Genomic DNA, 15,566 nt, shown 5'->3' with positions numbered 1-15,566 from the left:
CCAAAAATTAACCAGTAAAGACTTGCACAGATATACAAAATTAACTCCAACAAGAGCATGTAGTGCAAAATTAGCATTGCATATGCAGAGAATGGAGCAAATGCAGCCAAGAACTTACGTACAATAATCAAGTTTCTAGATATTCTTCTCAACCGCAATACCTCTAAAACTAGCGTTTTATGTACAGCTTCTGCCTCTGAACCTTTGTATTCCTTTGCAATTGAACTCTTGACAAATTATAATACGGAGAGCACTTTTAGAAAAGATAAACATATGATTAGAATATGACCCTACTAAATAGAGCCACTACAACCAAACCAATGCGAAAAAACAAATCAATCATTAGCCCAAAAATTAATATCAAATGTGTACCCTGTCTGCAAGTCCTTTGCACAAATAAACTGGAAACTGCAAAGTTTAAGAAAGAAACATCACTCAAAATTTATATTAAAATTCTCAAACATCAGCATTTCATCTCAGGGTGTTTCCTGAAAGAAAAATCGACATGTCCAGCATTGAATCCAGAGATATCCTATGGGGATTTAGTACTTGAAACAATGTAGAGAATTGAAACATCTCATCACAAAACCATTGAGCTTGGCCGAACACAATCATGCAGACATACACACCCTATTTGGCATGGATTTCCATCCACCAACAGTTAGATTAAAGTCCCAGTTGAAATTTCTCTTGGTAGATTGATCAGTCAATTAACTGGAACCCATTTGATTCTTCCTAGCTAATGAAACAGTAAAAAAGGGTTGTAAAACAAACAAAACAACTAGTAATTACTACTGAACCTGCAGGAAAAAAAAAACCCAGAATTTTAATCATCATACACAACTAAGTGTTGTTCTTTATAGCAATTCATAAAATCACCGACCAATTTCTAGAATAGAAACATTATGAATAAATCAATACGATAATTAGGAAAATATCAAACAAGAGGATAAACTAAAAAAATTAAGAAAAATAACTTTTACCTTATAAATCGAGAAGAGCTTAGAGTGTGTTCTGAGATGGTGAGCTCACAATGTTATCCAAGAGAAGCTAGGCTAGATGAATCATCTTTCCGCCATCAATGGTGGACATTCGCTGCCGAGAATTCAGTCAATCTTGGAGATCGATTCCCATTTCGACTGACAACGGCGATTGTGCCAAAGCCGCCAACGCCTCTGAAATCTCATCCACCGAGACATACGCCGGCGAGATCTCATGCTCTCTAGTTGGAGAGAAAGACGAAGATCCAGTATTGGGAGTACCTGAGATGCGCTAAGAAATAGAAAAATTAGGGTTCACATGGTTTATGCAAACAAGTCAAAGAAAAATGTACAGGGAGTGAGATTTTGGAGATAGAAATGAGTAGTTTGGGGTCGGAGATAGAAATGAGTAGTTTGGGATCGGAGAAATCGTCGACATATGCGAATTGGGGAGACCTGGTGGTTGGTGGCGTCTAAATTATTGTAATATTTGAATCTGCGATTTTTTTATGTAATTATCATATTGTAATAAATTTTATACATATTAAATTATTTTTTTATTTTTTTTATTTTTGGAAATATTTTTTATCACGGGGATTAGCTGTGGTTGAATTTGTAATCCACAAAGGCCATAATGAATGTGGTGTTAGATCACAATCTACTACAGGCACATTTCGTGTTTATATTACGTTTGACAATAGGCACAATCCGTGGTAGAAATTAAGACTTTTTATCACATCCGGATTACTAACCGGCACAGTGTTTGTGGTGGATTGAGCATTTTTGTACTAGTCAATTGGGTAGCTTGAGATTAGGAATGCCCTTCAAGAATCTAGTGTTGTCAACAATTGAAATTGCACTTTGATTTTCGAAAACACTTGACACTAATAGTGGTCAAGTCTGATAGGAAACTCAAATCACCATCTTACAGCTTCCAAGATGATTTTATTGAATGTTGAGGGTTTTGAGGTTACGAATCTTTCAAAAATTTGCAATTTGTCAATGTGAATATTCAACAATTCCGTGGCACAAACTAGACTTTAATCGATGTGATTATTACACAAAAATACCAAGTACAAGAAGTAGTAATACACTTTTCACACAATGAACGTCATTGGTGATTATTCACATTGCAAACTTCCACATCTACTGTGGTATCATAGAAACTAGATTTCACAGGCAGTACATGAAATTTCTCTATCACAAAAGCACATAAAAAAAGAGTTTCTATCCAAGAAAAGTATTCCTAATGGAATGAAGTTCAGATGCAGCATCATTGACATTCTTTAGTCGATCTGTTGCGAATTCTATAGAACAAGCAATTCCAATTCTAAATATTGAACTCAAGCACACCTCAACTTTATGAATTCTCGCACTGCATTGATTGGGATTCTCGTTCGTGCCTCCTTGAAGAAGTGGTGCGTCTGCAATCTCAGTAACTCGCCCGGGGAGAGCCATCTTGACAAAATTATGAAGGTTGAAGCTATCACCAAACATGTTGTCAGTAGGTCTCTTCCCTGTAAACATCTCCAACAAGAGAATGCCAAAGCTATAGACATCACCATTCGTTGACACCTCACCCCCCATGCCATACTCTACAATTCGAACATCACATTTGTGTATAAATAGTTCAGTTTGAATTTTGTAAATTAAATACTCCAAAATAAAAAAGGAAATGTAATGAAGTATATATCTAACATATATATATATATATATATATATATATATATATATACCTGGTGCTGCATAACCAACCGTTCCTCTTATTCCAACGGAACTTGTCTGACTTTAAATTGTTGAAACATTACTCGTTACTTGTGAGAGAAACCTTGCTAATCCAAAGTCAGAAACATGGCCAGTCAATTCGTTGTCCAAGAGAACGTTGCTTGGCTTGAGATCACAATGAACTATTGGCGTTTCACAATGATTATGAAGATAATCCAGTGCACAAGAAACACCAATGGCAATTTCTAGCCTTTGAAGAAGACTTAAATTCTTGGGTACATGATCTCTTAACTCTTCAGATCCAGTAGGTGGATGCAGCCACTCCTCTAAGCTCCCGTTGTCCATGAACTCATAAACTAGAGCCTTGAAATCATTACCATGAAAATCAACACTTGAACACACAGTTATAATCTTGACGAGATTTCGATGCCTCATATTTCTCAAAGCTTCACATTCGGCTATGAAACTCCTCGAAGCTCCAAGGCGTAACAAGTTAAACACCTTCACGGCAACAAGTTGAGCTTTATCATCATCATCAAGAACTCCCTTGTACACATACCCAAAACTACCAGCACCAATTAAATTAGCCTCTGAGAACCCGTCAGTAGCTTTGAGTAGAGTAGCATATGACACTTGCAAAATAGTGTTCCCCAAAGTGCTCAATGAAATTTCTTTCCTTTTCTTCCTCGACAAACAAAGAAAGAAATAGGAGAACACCATGGCTATTCCTAGAAGAGTAAGTCCAAATACTAAAGGGAGTATTTGTTTCAAGCTACGAGACAATCTTCGTTTCTTGGTCTCTTTAGACTTGCACTTGGGAAGCTTTAAATTAGCAACAGGGCTGCACAGATTAGTGTTGCCAACAACTGAGATAGCACTCGCATTTTTGAAAACACCTCCAGTTGGTACCACTCCCCAAAATTGATTGAATGATAAGTTCAGATTGTTTAGGATTCTAAAGCCTTCTAAAAATTTTGGAATTTCACCTGATAAATTATTGCGAGAAAGGTCTAGATCTTGAATCCCTCTCACTGAACTCATAGACAAAGGAATGGACCCGTTGAAGAAGTTTCCTTGCAAATGCAGGACTTCTAAACTCTCACAACCACCAAGGCTACTGGGGAGTTCTCCAGATAACATGTTATCAGAAACGTCCAGTTCACTTAGACTGAAAAAATTCCCAACCTCCGAGGGAAGGGAACCTGTGAAGAGGTTATTAGACAAGTCCAAATAAATCGATAAGGAGGGGAGTCTAAAAACTTGTTTGGGTATTGTGCCATTAAGAAGGTTATAAGAAAGATTTAACGATTGCAACCCATGGCATTCCCCCAGACCTGAAGGAATGCTGCCCTCAAGATAATTTCCATCCAACTCAAGACGGAATAACTCGGTTAAATTTCTTAAGGAAAACGGGATATTTCCTGATAATTTGTTATTGGAAATATATAATATTCCAAGGTTTGAAAGCTTACCCATGTCAGAGGGGATGTTACCTGTGAAGCTATTATTCCCCAAAAACAACAATTCCAAGCTCACCAGGTTCCCTATCCCGGATGGGATGCTTCCATATAATTGGTTATTGGAAACCCAAAACATTTCAAGTTTGGTTGAGAGATTGGATATTGACATGGGCAATGTCCCTCCAAAATTGTTGGTGTTAATAATCAACCATTGTAACTGGGTGGCATTGGTCAAGTCCGAGAGAAAACTTAAGTCACCATCTTTCCTGCTTCCAATATTATTATATTGAACGCTGAACCACTGGAGGTTGTGAAGCTTTTGGAGATTCGGTACCCGTCCGATTAGGTTGTTTTTCCCAACCTCAAATAACCACACACTTGTGATATTGGATATTGAGGGAGGTATGGACCCAGTAAGTTGGTTTGAGAAGACGCTGAAGAATTCGAGATTAGGAAGACTTTTGCCAATATCTGATGGAATACTCCCTTGAATTTGGTTAAATGCCATGAAAAATGTAACAAGAGAAGAGAGGTTATAAATGGAGGAAGGGATGCTACCAGACAACTGATTGAAGGCCAATCCCAAGAAGGTTAATTTTTTCAATTGGCCAAGAGAACCGGGGATGTTTCCCATCAAGTTATTATCAGACAGATCTAGTCCCTGGAGAGACGAAAGGTTCCCTAAGGAAGGAGGGACCTGTCCCGTTACATTATTTAACTGAAATGAAAATTTTTGCAGTTTCGACAGCAATCCAATTTCTGAAGGAATTTTACCCACCAACTTGTTGAGAGAGAAATTCACATGGATAAGGTTGAAGCAATATGATATATTGTGTGGAATACTGCCACTAAACGAGTTAACGTCTAATCGTAATACCTGCAACCTACGCAAATTCCCAATTTGTGGAGGAATTTCATGACTGAAGCTGTTGTTTTGCAGCGACAGCTCCCTTAGAAAACTTAGATTTCCAATGTTTGGGGATAATTTGCCTATCAGATTTTGAGATTGCAGGTCCAGGTTAGTGACCCTTTGGCGATGTCGCCGACTGCACGTCACACCATGCCACATGCAAAAGTGCGTGGAATCGTTCCAGGAGCTCATCACGTTGTAATTATGGAGATCTTGCTTTATTTGAGCTTTGATGGCAAGCAGCGCCAGCCTATCCGTCGCATTCCCTCCGAGTCCTGATTGCAGGGAGCTCCAACAGCAATCGAACACTGCACTGAAAAGCAAGTATATTAAGATCAATTTCACAACCAAAACCCCCATTCCTGATCTGGTTAACTATATAAGTAGAGAGAGAAGCAGAAAGAAATAGAGAGATGGGTGTTGAGTTGCGAATTTGGTGAGTTCCAATTGTTACATGATAAGGAAATTTATAGAAGGATAGGATCATAGGAGGAACTCACACCACAGTTTCTGGTTCTTGAAGATTCAAATGTGAGTAGGAATAAGTCCAAGTAAATGACAACCACTTTGGCTTGTTTTTTTAGACGACTTCACTACTGGGAACTTTACCCCACAGCTTACTTCCACTACTGGGAACTGTTGTTTGGCACTTTCGGTGAACGCCAAGGACTAAGACCATTAAAGCACCGTGATTGCAGAAGCTAACTGGAAACATTTGGCAAACACCTATTTGGATATGGTCAAGTAAATTAAACAACAAGGCTTAAATCAATAATCAATTGACTGCATTGTTTTTCTAATTTCCATTATTCAACTAATAGGTTTAATAGTGCGGATTGACTAAGCTTTAGATGAAAACAGAGGAAGATGTTGTTCTATTGAAGGAGCTAAAGGTTGTGAAGGTGAGGAGCTTTTGGTTTGATGAGATTTTGTTATTAATTGTTCTTGCGACTAATAACATAACACGAAATAAATATATACAATGAATTAAATTCCTAATTCAATTATTGAGACTAAACATCGAACCGAATGTGTGCAATCCCATTCAATGGTTGAGACTTGGGACCACAATTAATAATAAAACTGCACCAAACCAAATTGAATTCCAAGAGACATAGCATGTGATTATAAAAACAACGGTTATGGCAATTTACTCAAATTTTTAATTAAGAAAAGACTATCAGGTCTAATTTTCAGTTGGATTAATAATAGATTTTAAGGTCCGAATATTCACAATTGAGGCCCAAACTCACTATGTCCCGGAGGGAACCATATTTTTGCTTGGAAGAAATTTTTTCAAAGGCCCAAACCCGGTTCGGCAGCTTCACTGTACTTAACACAGTGAAAAGACGAAAATAAGCCTCTCCAAATGTTTTCTTCTTCCCTTATCTTTCTCATTTGCACCATAAAATATTAAAAATATTTAATATTCATTTTGAGTATGTTCTCATTCTCCAGGTGAAATCCGGATGCTAATTATCCAACAGATTCTATACGGATCTTTTGATAAGGATTTTGAAGATTTATGAATCATGTTTGTTTATTAATTTTTATCAATTACTATTTATGTTTAATTTAAAAAAAAATAATTAAAATAATTATTCCGAAATACTCCCGAATTCTTCTCAAGATCAGTGGCATATGAAGCAGGCCTATTGTTAATGATCCAGAAAACATTAACCCCGCCGAAATCGCATATAACCAGACTGTCAGAAACTCTGAGAAAACCCACCAAAATTCAACCGCATGACCGCGATCATCGTACGCTTATGAAGGCGCTTCGTCGTCTACTCTCCATCAGCAAGCCAATTCCCTCACTGTTGTTCTCCCAAAGGCTCTCCCTTTTCTCTTCAGCCACTAACCCTAGTTTTTCGAATTCCTTCTCATCCTCCGACGACGGCGACGAAGAAGAAGGCAGCGGCATTTACCGAAACAAACTCAAGTTCCAGCGTCCGAGAGCAATCACGCGGCGCCGTTGGGAGGAGAATTTGAATTTGGGGAACTCTGGTAGCTTTATCGGTACCGTGACTCACCCCCTTCGGGTCGTGAACAACAACGGCGGCCCCTTTGGAGTTCACACCGGCCTTCGCGTCAGAAACTCCCCGAAATCTGAGAGCAGTTTTTGGTCAGTTAAACCATCAGTTTCTTTTCTTGCTGGCTTCGATGAAATCAAAATATCTCTGTTGGAATTGCAATTCAAAGTACTATTTCTTGGAACATATGGGCAACTCGAACCGGTTACAAACTTTTAACAAATAATTGAGGCGCGAAACGGACAGTAAATGGCACTAGATCGTGGTTGATATACGGCTCAATGTCTGTTTAGCGTTCATCTAGTTCGGTTTTTGATTAAAAGTTTGTAATCGGTTGTATTTGTGCATATTACACTAACGGTCCATTTTGGAAGCATTTATGCTCATACGCGCTTTTAGTGGAGGCATGGAGGATTAAAAGGCACTAGTAACTGGGTGACCCATTTACCATTAGTGCAAGACTAGTAATTTATGTGGCTCCCCTATTTGAAAATACTGTCTTAGGGATGAACTTAATTGTACAATTTGTGATGAAAGGTTTCATCTTTGTTATAGTTGTGGCCAATACTTTTATTTAGGTTTACGTTTTACGGTGTTTGATTCCAATTTTAGAAGTTTGATAGTACATTCAGTTGTATTGGAAACATGGAGGAGTTGGTCCCCAAATGTTGATCTTTGTTCGTGATACATGCTTTTGTGTTGAAGTTCTTGATGGGATGTTTTGAAACCTAGCAATCTCATGCAGAATTTCTGAACAGGATATTGCTGAAGATGTGGGAGGAGATGGCAGAATTGTCCGTCAAACATTTGAAACCGAATGATTTTATTTATGTCTCTGGCCGTTTGGGTTCTTACACGAAGGTTGACCAGAATGGGAATTTGAGTATGCGTTATAAGGTAGAACATTGCCTCTAGTTCTTTTCAACGTTTTTTTTATTCCTGTTTCACAAATTTGAACAATGATCATTGGATTTTCGTCATAGTTAGACGTGAAGGAGTTGAATTACGTATCACAACATGGACACAGATTGAGCTCCAAAAATCACAAGGAACCACAATGCATTGAAGGTACTGCATGTTACAATGTCTCGTGAACTGTTGCTTGCTATCTTGCAATGTGGTTGGATTTGATGTTGCCGAGCTTTTTATATGCTTTCGTCATGTTTAATCCTCCAAACTTTAGGTGGAGGTGATTTGGACAAGTATAAGGATCGCCTTCACTTGTGGCAAGTGTTTTTTAGCAATCCATATGAATGGTGGGATAACAGGGAAGGTAAGAAGAATCCGAGACAACCAGATTTCAAGCACAAGGATACGGGCGAAGCCCTCTGGCTGTCGCGAAATGATCCTCCGTGGATTGAAAAACAACTCCAGTTGCTTGATGAGAGAATGCCAAAACAAAGACACGGTGAACAACGTTCCTGTGTGTCAGAGTGGCAGTACGATGAGTAGGTGCAGGCCTTGAAGTAACAGATTGTTGTATTGGGGCCTTACGACATGCTTCTACCAAAGATGGAGCGAATATTTGAGTTTACGATATTCGGATACAATTCGATTGTGCAGTAGGTGCTTTAGTTAATCAGATGGTGCCTATTGTAGAAGCATCTCCAGTTTCCTGATTTGCTTCGAATGTTGTGTTTTAATCTTTTCTCCAGTTTACTGAATGTACTCATTAGCATATTATGGAAGAATGCATACAAGAAAGAATAGGGTGCACCGCACATTGGAACGGGCCCTTGTAAAAATTTTACCGGAAATTTCAATCCAGTCAAAAGAGAAAAGCACCACACACCAAAATTAAATAAAAAAGTATACAATCATTCTCAAAGTGAGTCAAAAATTACCTAAAAGTGAGACAAAAATTAGTAAGATGTGCACATGAAGTTAAATTACCATTAATATATATGCCTAGCTCGGGAGTCACCACACTGTCCTGTCCACATTATTATGAAGAAGAAAAATAAGCAAATGAAACAAATCTCCCAATTGTAATACTGCTCTGTCCTCATCCTCACCACAAACCACAACACACTCATGTATTGTTTTCAAGTTTTTTAACCTCCGAATCCTTTTGGCAACTACTCCAGAACAATACAATGATCAACATAAAGGTGCTTTAAGCTAATCAACTTTCCCATGTTATCAGGTAGTTTTTTCAAGTGAATGACATTTATAAAGGCGCAAGGTATACAAAATGTACAACTCACATATCCTCAAATGATAACTGCGTGACAAATCAAGATGCCTCAAATGTGCCAATTTACCAATTTTTTTTGGTATTCCATGGATGAAATTGCCATTCAAATTTATTGTCCTAAGACACTTCAGTTGCAAAATGAAATTTGAGTTTATCGTATCAATGGATGAATTAAGAGTTGTGACCGTATGTAGATTTTTGCAATTGTAATATGCCTTAGAAGGTAGGAGTGGCTCATAAAGTTTCAACCTTAAGGTCAAGAGGCGAACCTTTTCATCCAAAACCTCTATTTCATTGCCAAGACCCTCAGCCTCTCGATAATCAAATATTCGTTCTTGGTGAGAGATTGCACAAAATTATGAACAACATCATGCATTTTGCAACCTATAATTTTATCACTCACACTATCTTTCTTCAAATCTTGAAAAACAGATCGTGCTACTAATTTATCAAAAAATGCTTCACCAATTTCTCCGTTATCCTTATTCCCTTTTGAATTAAGATCATCTTGTGTCATCCAAAGATTAATCAAATACTTTCTCTTAAACTTATAATCTTGCGGAAAACCAGCACAATACAAAAGTCAACATTTGACTAGTGGGGCCAAATAATAATAACTTAGTAATAATGGTTGGAAAACTTTTTGCTCAATCTCTTCTCAATCCCATATCTTACTGTTCAATACTCCTAACCATTCCCTCTTTGTTCTCTTATTGTGCATGAGACTGCCTAAAGCTTTTGCAACAAGAGGCAAACCCTTACATTTTTTTACTAATATTTTCAAACGCCTTAGACTCATCTACTTCTCTATCAGCAAACGCCATGTGATTGAAGATTGATAAACAATCTCCTTCACTCAACTCTTCCAAATTAATCATATCACTTGTTGCTCTTATCATCTCAACAACCTCATGCTTGTGGTAACCAATATTCTACTACCATGAGCACCACTTTGAATTAGTGATGCCCTTAATCGTTCCCACTTTTCATTGTCGTAGCTCCACACATTATATAGGATAAGGAGAAACCTTTTGCCCTAGGTAGATCTTAACATGCATTGCAAGACATAGTCCAACTCATTTGAAATTGGGGCGCCAGCACCGCTTATGGATTTGGCAATCTTAATCTCATCAAAAGGGCCCACACTCTCTTATCAAAATAAGCTTTAACCTTGCCATCATTATAAACTAGTTGGGTTAGAGTTGCCATTCCTCCCATCCCTTGAATAGGGATGCTAAGGATGTTGGAACCTATTGGAATCTATACTTCTCTCATTAGGATTTTGAGTTTGGCTGAAACTGGAATCAGTTAGAATTAATATTTGAATAAGTTTTTTTCCTTTAAAGTAGAACAATAAGGTTAAACATGGGCATGCAATTTTGTCAAGCAGTTTCTGTGATGGAAACGGTTGTGGTTACACGTCTATAAAATGGTTTAGTCCTTGCTCAAGAGGAACACGTTCTTTTAGTAACTAGCCCTATTCTAGTGAGAACATAAGGTCCCCATCGAGTAGAAGACTCTTCCTCGATCATTCAGTAATAGCTTCATCAGATTTGCGTGCTCTTCGTCCCCTGTATTAGGTTGTAATCTATGCATGTGGCTAACCATAAATTCAAACAAAGGAGCCCCCTCCGATCACTCAACAACTTTGTTATCAGAATGTCTTTTTTCTTTTCTCGATCAAATACCTCTGACATGACAACAAAGACGAAGTCTTTTGTGTGTCGTTCAAGTAATTGTTGAATGCCTCGTTCTATGTGTGGAAACTCATACTTTTTTTCTTTGCTCATTAATGGCACTTGGCGTACCATTCAGATCGTTTATCTTAAGTGCAATGTCATGACGGGGAATTGAGCGCCAATGGTGGTGGCTTAAAGTTAGTTAGAAAAAGTATCTTCAAGGAGACAAAACAGATGGAGCAGAAACTTGATTCTGGAGATGTACATATGTCATTCATTTCGTTCTGGATTCTGTTAGCTCGTCGATTATGTCTTCATCATCGAGATTTTATTGAGGTTCCATCGCATTGCATCACCGGATGAAAATGACCCCATATCCTGGATGTTACCTGTCTGGTGTGACATGCGGTTGCTTGACGAAATTCTTCGACGGTTGCAAACAAAGATATCACTTTATCAGTTATTATGCGATGAGGTTGTAAAAATAAATTGGATTGTTGGGCTGATAGTTCTGTAAATGCATGTCAAGTCTGATAGTTATGTAAAAATTATATCATAAATTAATTTATATTTAAGTTGGTACGGTTTGGTTTCAATTAATTTTTGAGAAGTAAAAAACGGAACCGAAATCCGGCTAAACCGGTTTGGTTTCTTGACCGGTTTGAGTTTTTCAATCAACACAATTTTTTAATCCTTTTTTTTAAACGTTCGATTCATGGTTTGGCGGTTTTTATGCCCACTCCTACTTAAGGGTACATCCTCTTTTCAGCTTTAATGATACTCATTCAAATTTAAATGCTTCAAAAATGGTTTAAGAATATGCGGAGATTTCTTGCTCAAATTGTACAGCGCCTCCACACCCAAAGGCAAATTAGTAACGCTATTCGATGCTCCCGGCCCCTCTATAGAATACAAAATGGTTTAAGAATATGCAGAGATTTCTTGCTCATATTGTACAACACCTCCACACCCAAGGGAAGAGATTCTCTTCGGATCTCTCCCACCAAATTCACCCAATTCATTAATCTAGATATTTGAAATTTGATTCAATAGCTACAAACATAAGGTCTATTTAAAAGATAATAATTTTAACTGTTAGATCGAATTTCAAATGTCCGGATTAATTAATTGGATGGCTTTGGTACGAGAGATCTGGAGCCACACGACACCCAAGGCAAATTAGTAACGCTATTCGATGCTCTAGCCCCTCTATGCAATAAAAAATGGTTTAAGAATATTATTAACTTTCTCCCCATTATATAAGAGTTCATGTGTCACTATATGATAATATCATTTATTTTCTTTTTTACAAAAACTTATAACTTGCAACCCTCACATTCTACCAACAGAGGAAGTCTTGAATTTCTGGTAAGCTTCTTACTTACTTACTTGAGTGTTGGGGTTTGTAATTTGTAAATTTTGATTTGATTTTGTTAAATTGATATATTGCAAAAGTTTTAATTGGTTGTCAATTTTCTTTTAATTATGATTATTGTGAATCGGTAATATTATCGATGCATATGTTATTTTGGGTTAATAGTACACTTTGTGTGTGTGAACAATTTCATTTTATTTTTCAGTTTTTTTTTTTTATTAAGGAGTGTGATTAATTTTTAAAATTTTAAAAAGAGTATGAAATAATGATGGTGGAACAATTTCTCTTAATAAGTGCATAATTACATAACTACTGTTTGTGTTCCTTATGTAAATATTGTGTATCAAAAGCGAGGGTAAAATAGGAACAATAGGGATAAAATTGTCATTTTCTCAAAAGATACAAAATTACTATTTTACCCTCCTTATGTAAGTATTGTGTATCAAAAGTGAGGGCAAAATAGGAAAAAAGTGACAAAAAGTGACAAGGAGGGTTCTCTTAATAAGAGTATAGATTATGTTTTTGTTAGTAGTTTTGTGGAAACTATCCGTTTATATATATATATATATATATATATATATATTTTTTTTAAACATTTGTAAGAGATCTCTCCCCACATGAAATCCTCGCTTAGCCAGTGGATTAGTCATTAGTTTTTTTATGGAGAAATTAGGTTATGATCCATCATTTTTCTATTCCATTAATTGTAACCTTATTCCTTTTCAATTTTTGATCAAGGCACTTTGTTTTTTATCCATGTTATTATTTCATTAATAAAATATTTACATGTTAGCATCTGTAAATTTAATAATTTGTTCTTCAATCAAAGTTCAAATTAGTAAAGTTTCAGTCTAAGATTTTGGTCAACTAGGGATTGGAACCAAAAATTGACTTTTTTTTATTCTTAAAAATTAAGCAAGAACTAATTGGATTGGAAGGAATCAACTACCTCCATAACTCATCTATATTTATGGGTAATGGTAGAAATACTAAATTTTTAAATCAAATTTTGTAAACCAAATGATAATAATGTGGATGTTGATAATTGAATTATTACTTTGATTAATGTGTTTGTTTTCTATTGGTGACACGTCATTTGATTTACAAATTTGGTTTAAAAATTTGTCCACCCTAACATTATCCTTTTATATTTGCTAGAATAGTACTATAGTTATCCTGATCAGTAATATGATAGTAAAATGATGAAGATTTGTTGATTGTTATGATGGTAACTCAGTAATATGTAATAATCATCATTCTCTTGTATTACAATCACAACGGCATATCATTATCAGGAGCTGGGAAATGGAAACAAGCAATGAAACTGCTCCCAACGACATAGAAAACCAGTACACCCCATTAGCAAATTCGATGAGAAAAGAGTTCACCACCCTGTCTCCCATGTCCTCTTCATGTTGTATCTACAGAGTTCCTGAGCGTATACGGTGTGTGAATGAAAAGCTATACACGCCTCAGGCTGTCTCGATAGCCCCGCTTCACCATGGCAGGAAAGGCTTAAACCCCATACTGGACGAGCACAAACAGAGATACCTGAAAGATTTTATGGATCGGACCAAAGTAAGCCTGGAGGACCATATAAAGACAATAAAGGACCAAGAAGAGAGGTTGAGATGTTGTTATGCAGAACCTATTAAGTATAGTAGCGATGAATTTGTAAGAATCATTCTAGTGGATGCCGCATTCACCATCGAGGTCCTATTGAAGGACAGATACCATGAATTCGTCGACGAAAATGATCGCATATTTAACAAGCCAAGGATGTTACAGGACATATGGAAAGATATGTGGTTGATTGAAAATCAGCTGCCATTGTTCATTCTTGAGGATCTTTTTGAAGCATGCAAAACTTCACTCCCTTCTAGTTCTCACAACATTACTTCAATAATTAGTCTTTCTTTCGAGTTCTTCAAACATCTACTGCCGGTGAAGAAATTAGATGACAACATGGAGACTTATAAATCAGTGGCACATTTTGTTGATCTTTTCAAAAGAGTTTTTGAAATCCTTCTTCCGTCGGAACGAAAAGCCGGAGGGAAACTCAAATCTCTTAACATACCCAGCTTGACGGAGCTACACCAGGTCGGAGTCAGGTTTAAGGCGAGGCCAGCAGAAAATATATTTGGCATAGAATTCAGTACTTCCAATGGGACTCTGACAATCCCAAGAATTGCATTAGGGCTTGAAACTGAAATAATCAGAAACGTCCTTGCCTTTGAACAATGCCATTTCTCCAACAATGCTAATGATACTTTATACATGAGTTCTTACGCATTCTTCATGGGAGGTTTGGTGAAAACCACAAAGGATGTAGAGTTGCTTGTTGAGTACCAAATCGCAAAAGTTGCGAAGTGGCTAGTAAGTGACACAAGTGAGGGGTCTGCTCCATTAAACTCCATTTCCACTGGGGTTAATCCAAACGCTTATAACTTCTATTATGATACTATTTGTGAGGACCTGAACAAGTACTGCAGCAAGCCGTGGCACAAATGGAAGGCAAATTTGAAACAAAATTATTTCAACACACCTTGGGCCTCTATTTCTGTCATTGCAGCTGTTGTTCTCCTCATACTTACTCTCGTACAGACTGTGTTCTCCATAATCTCTGTTACGTAACCTTCAAAGCGTAAGTCTGCAGCTTCACCCATTTCTACCAAATACACTCACATTTCACAAAGAAAGCATATTATAATTTCTCTTCTGATAATAACATCTTGCAGTAAACTCATCTCTTTTTTTATATTCATTAACATGCGCCCTCTCTGTGGCAGGAACTTGTGGGTTTTCCAAAATCAGAGAGGATATATGGGAGCAAGCTTGGGGTACTCCTTCAAATTTAAGACCTCGGCATAGAACGGATCCTAGAAAAGCCTGTGAGCGCATGCATTTAAAAATTAAAATTTTAAGTTGTGTATCTGTACAGAAACAGAAGGACGTGATGAAGGTTGTTAGAAGAGCTTTTCAAAGTCTGAATTATCAAATTGTTGATATGTAATTAATGTATCAAATATTTGTTCAAACTTTCACAGTGAAGGAATTCAAACTTCCGTTTTCAAACTGTAGGTTTTTCCTACCAGTACCAGATATAGACACTTCCCTCCTTGCTTCAATATTTTAACTGGCCCGACACCATTCGGGCTGGTGGTCGAGACAAAATATTGAGATATTGAAATCCCAAGAAACAGCGAA

The 15,566-nt window shown here is 37.1% G+C and overlaps 2 protein-coding genes and 2 pseudogenes across 2 annotated transcripts; 2 read left to right on the top strand and 2 right to left on the bottom strand.

The window, feature by feature from the left end:
* Positions 1 to 1,110: 1,110 nt before the first annotated feature.
* LOC103944902 lies at positions 1,111 to 5,569 on the bottom strand (annotated as a pseudogene).
* A 1,038-nt stretch (positions 5,570 to 6,607) lies between these two features.
* LOC103941988 (protein OSB1, mitochondrial) lies at positions 6,608 to 8,831 on the top strand. Its single transcript, XM_009352187.3, has 4 exons — positions 6,608 to 7,200; positions 7,867 to 8,005; positions 8,092 to 8,176; positions 8,292 to 8,831. The coding sequence occupies exons 1-4, from the start codon at positions 6,737 to 6,739 to the stop codon at positions 8,558 to 8,560; spliced, it is 957 nt and encodes a 318-aa protein (XP_009350462.2). The 5' UTR covers positions 6,608 to 6,736; the 3' UTR covers positions 8,561 to 8,831.
* A 1,057-nt stretch (positions 8,832 to 9,888) lies between these two features.
* LOC125468527 lies at positions 9,889 to 10,514 on the bottom strand (annotated as a pseudogene).
* A 1,712-nt stretch (positions 10,515 to 12,226) lies between these two features.
* On the top strand, positions 12,227 to 15,394 carry LOC103941987 (UPF0481 protein At3g47200-like). Its single transcript, XM_009352186.2, has 3 exons — positions 12,227 to 12,352; positions 13,655 to 15,003; positions 15,149 to 15,394. Exon 2 carries the CDS (start codon positions 13,665 to 13,667, stop codon positions 14,991 to 14,993), a length of 1,329 nt encoding a protein of 442 aa, XP_009350461.1. The 5' UTR covers positions 12,227 to 12,352; positions 13,655 to 13,664; the 3' UTR covers positions 14,994 to 15,003; positions 15,149 to 15,394.
* Positions 15,395 to 15,566: the final 172 nt, after the last annotated feature.

This window comes from the organism of the source record quoted next, unplaced genomic scaffold, assembly GCF_019419815.1.
Source record: "Pyrus x bretschneideri cultivar Hongxiangsu unplaced genomic scaffold, Pyrus_bretschneideri_v1 Contig39, whole genome shotgun sequence".
Lineage (NCBI taxonomy): Eukaryota > Viridiplantae > Streptophyta > Magnoliopsida > Rosales > Rosaceae > Pyrus > Pyrus x bretschneideri.
Note: the sequence above shows the minus strand (reverse complement) of the source record. Positions and strands in the feature narration are given on the sequence as shown.

Coding starts and splice junctions, on each gene's coding strand:
- LOC103941988 (XM_009352187.3), top strand. CDS start 6,737: ATGATCCAGAAAACATTAACCCCGCCGAAATCGCATATAACCAGACTG. Junction 8,006..8,091: donor ATTTGAGTATGCGTTATAAG/GTAGAACATTGC, acceptor TTTTCGTCATAG/TTAGACGTGAAGGAGTTGAA. Junction 8,177..8,291: donor GGAACCACAATGCATTGAAG/GTACTGCATGTT, acceptor TCCAAACTTTAG/GTGGAGGTGATTTGGACAAG.
- LOC103941987 (XM_009352186.2), top strand. CDS start 13,665: ATGGAAACAAGCAATGAAACTGCTCCCAACGACATAGAAAACCAGTAC.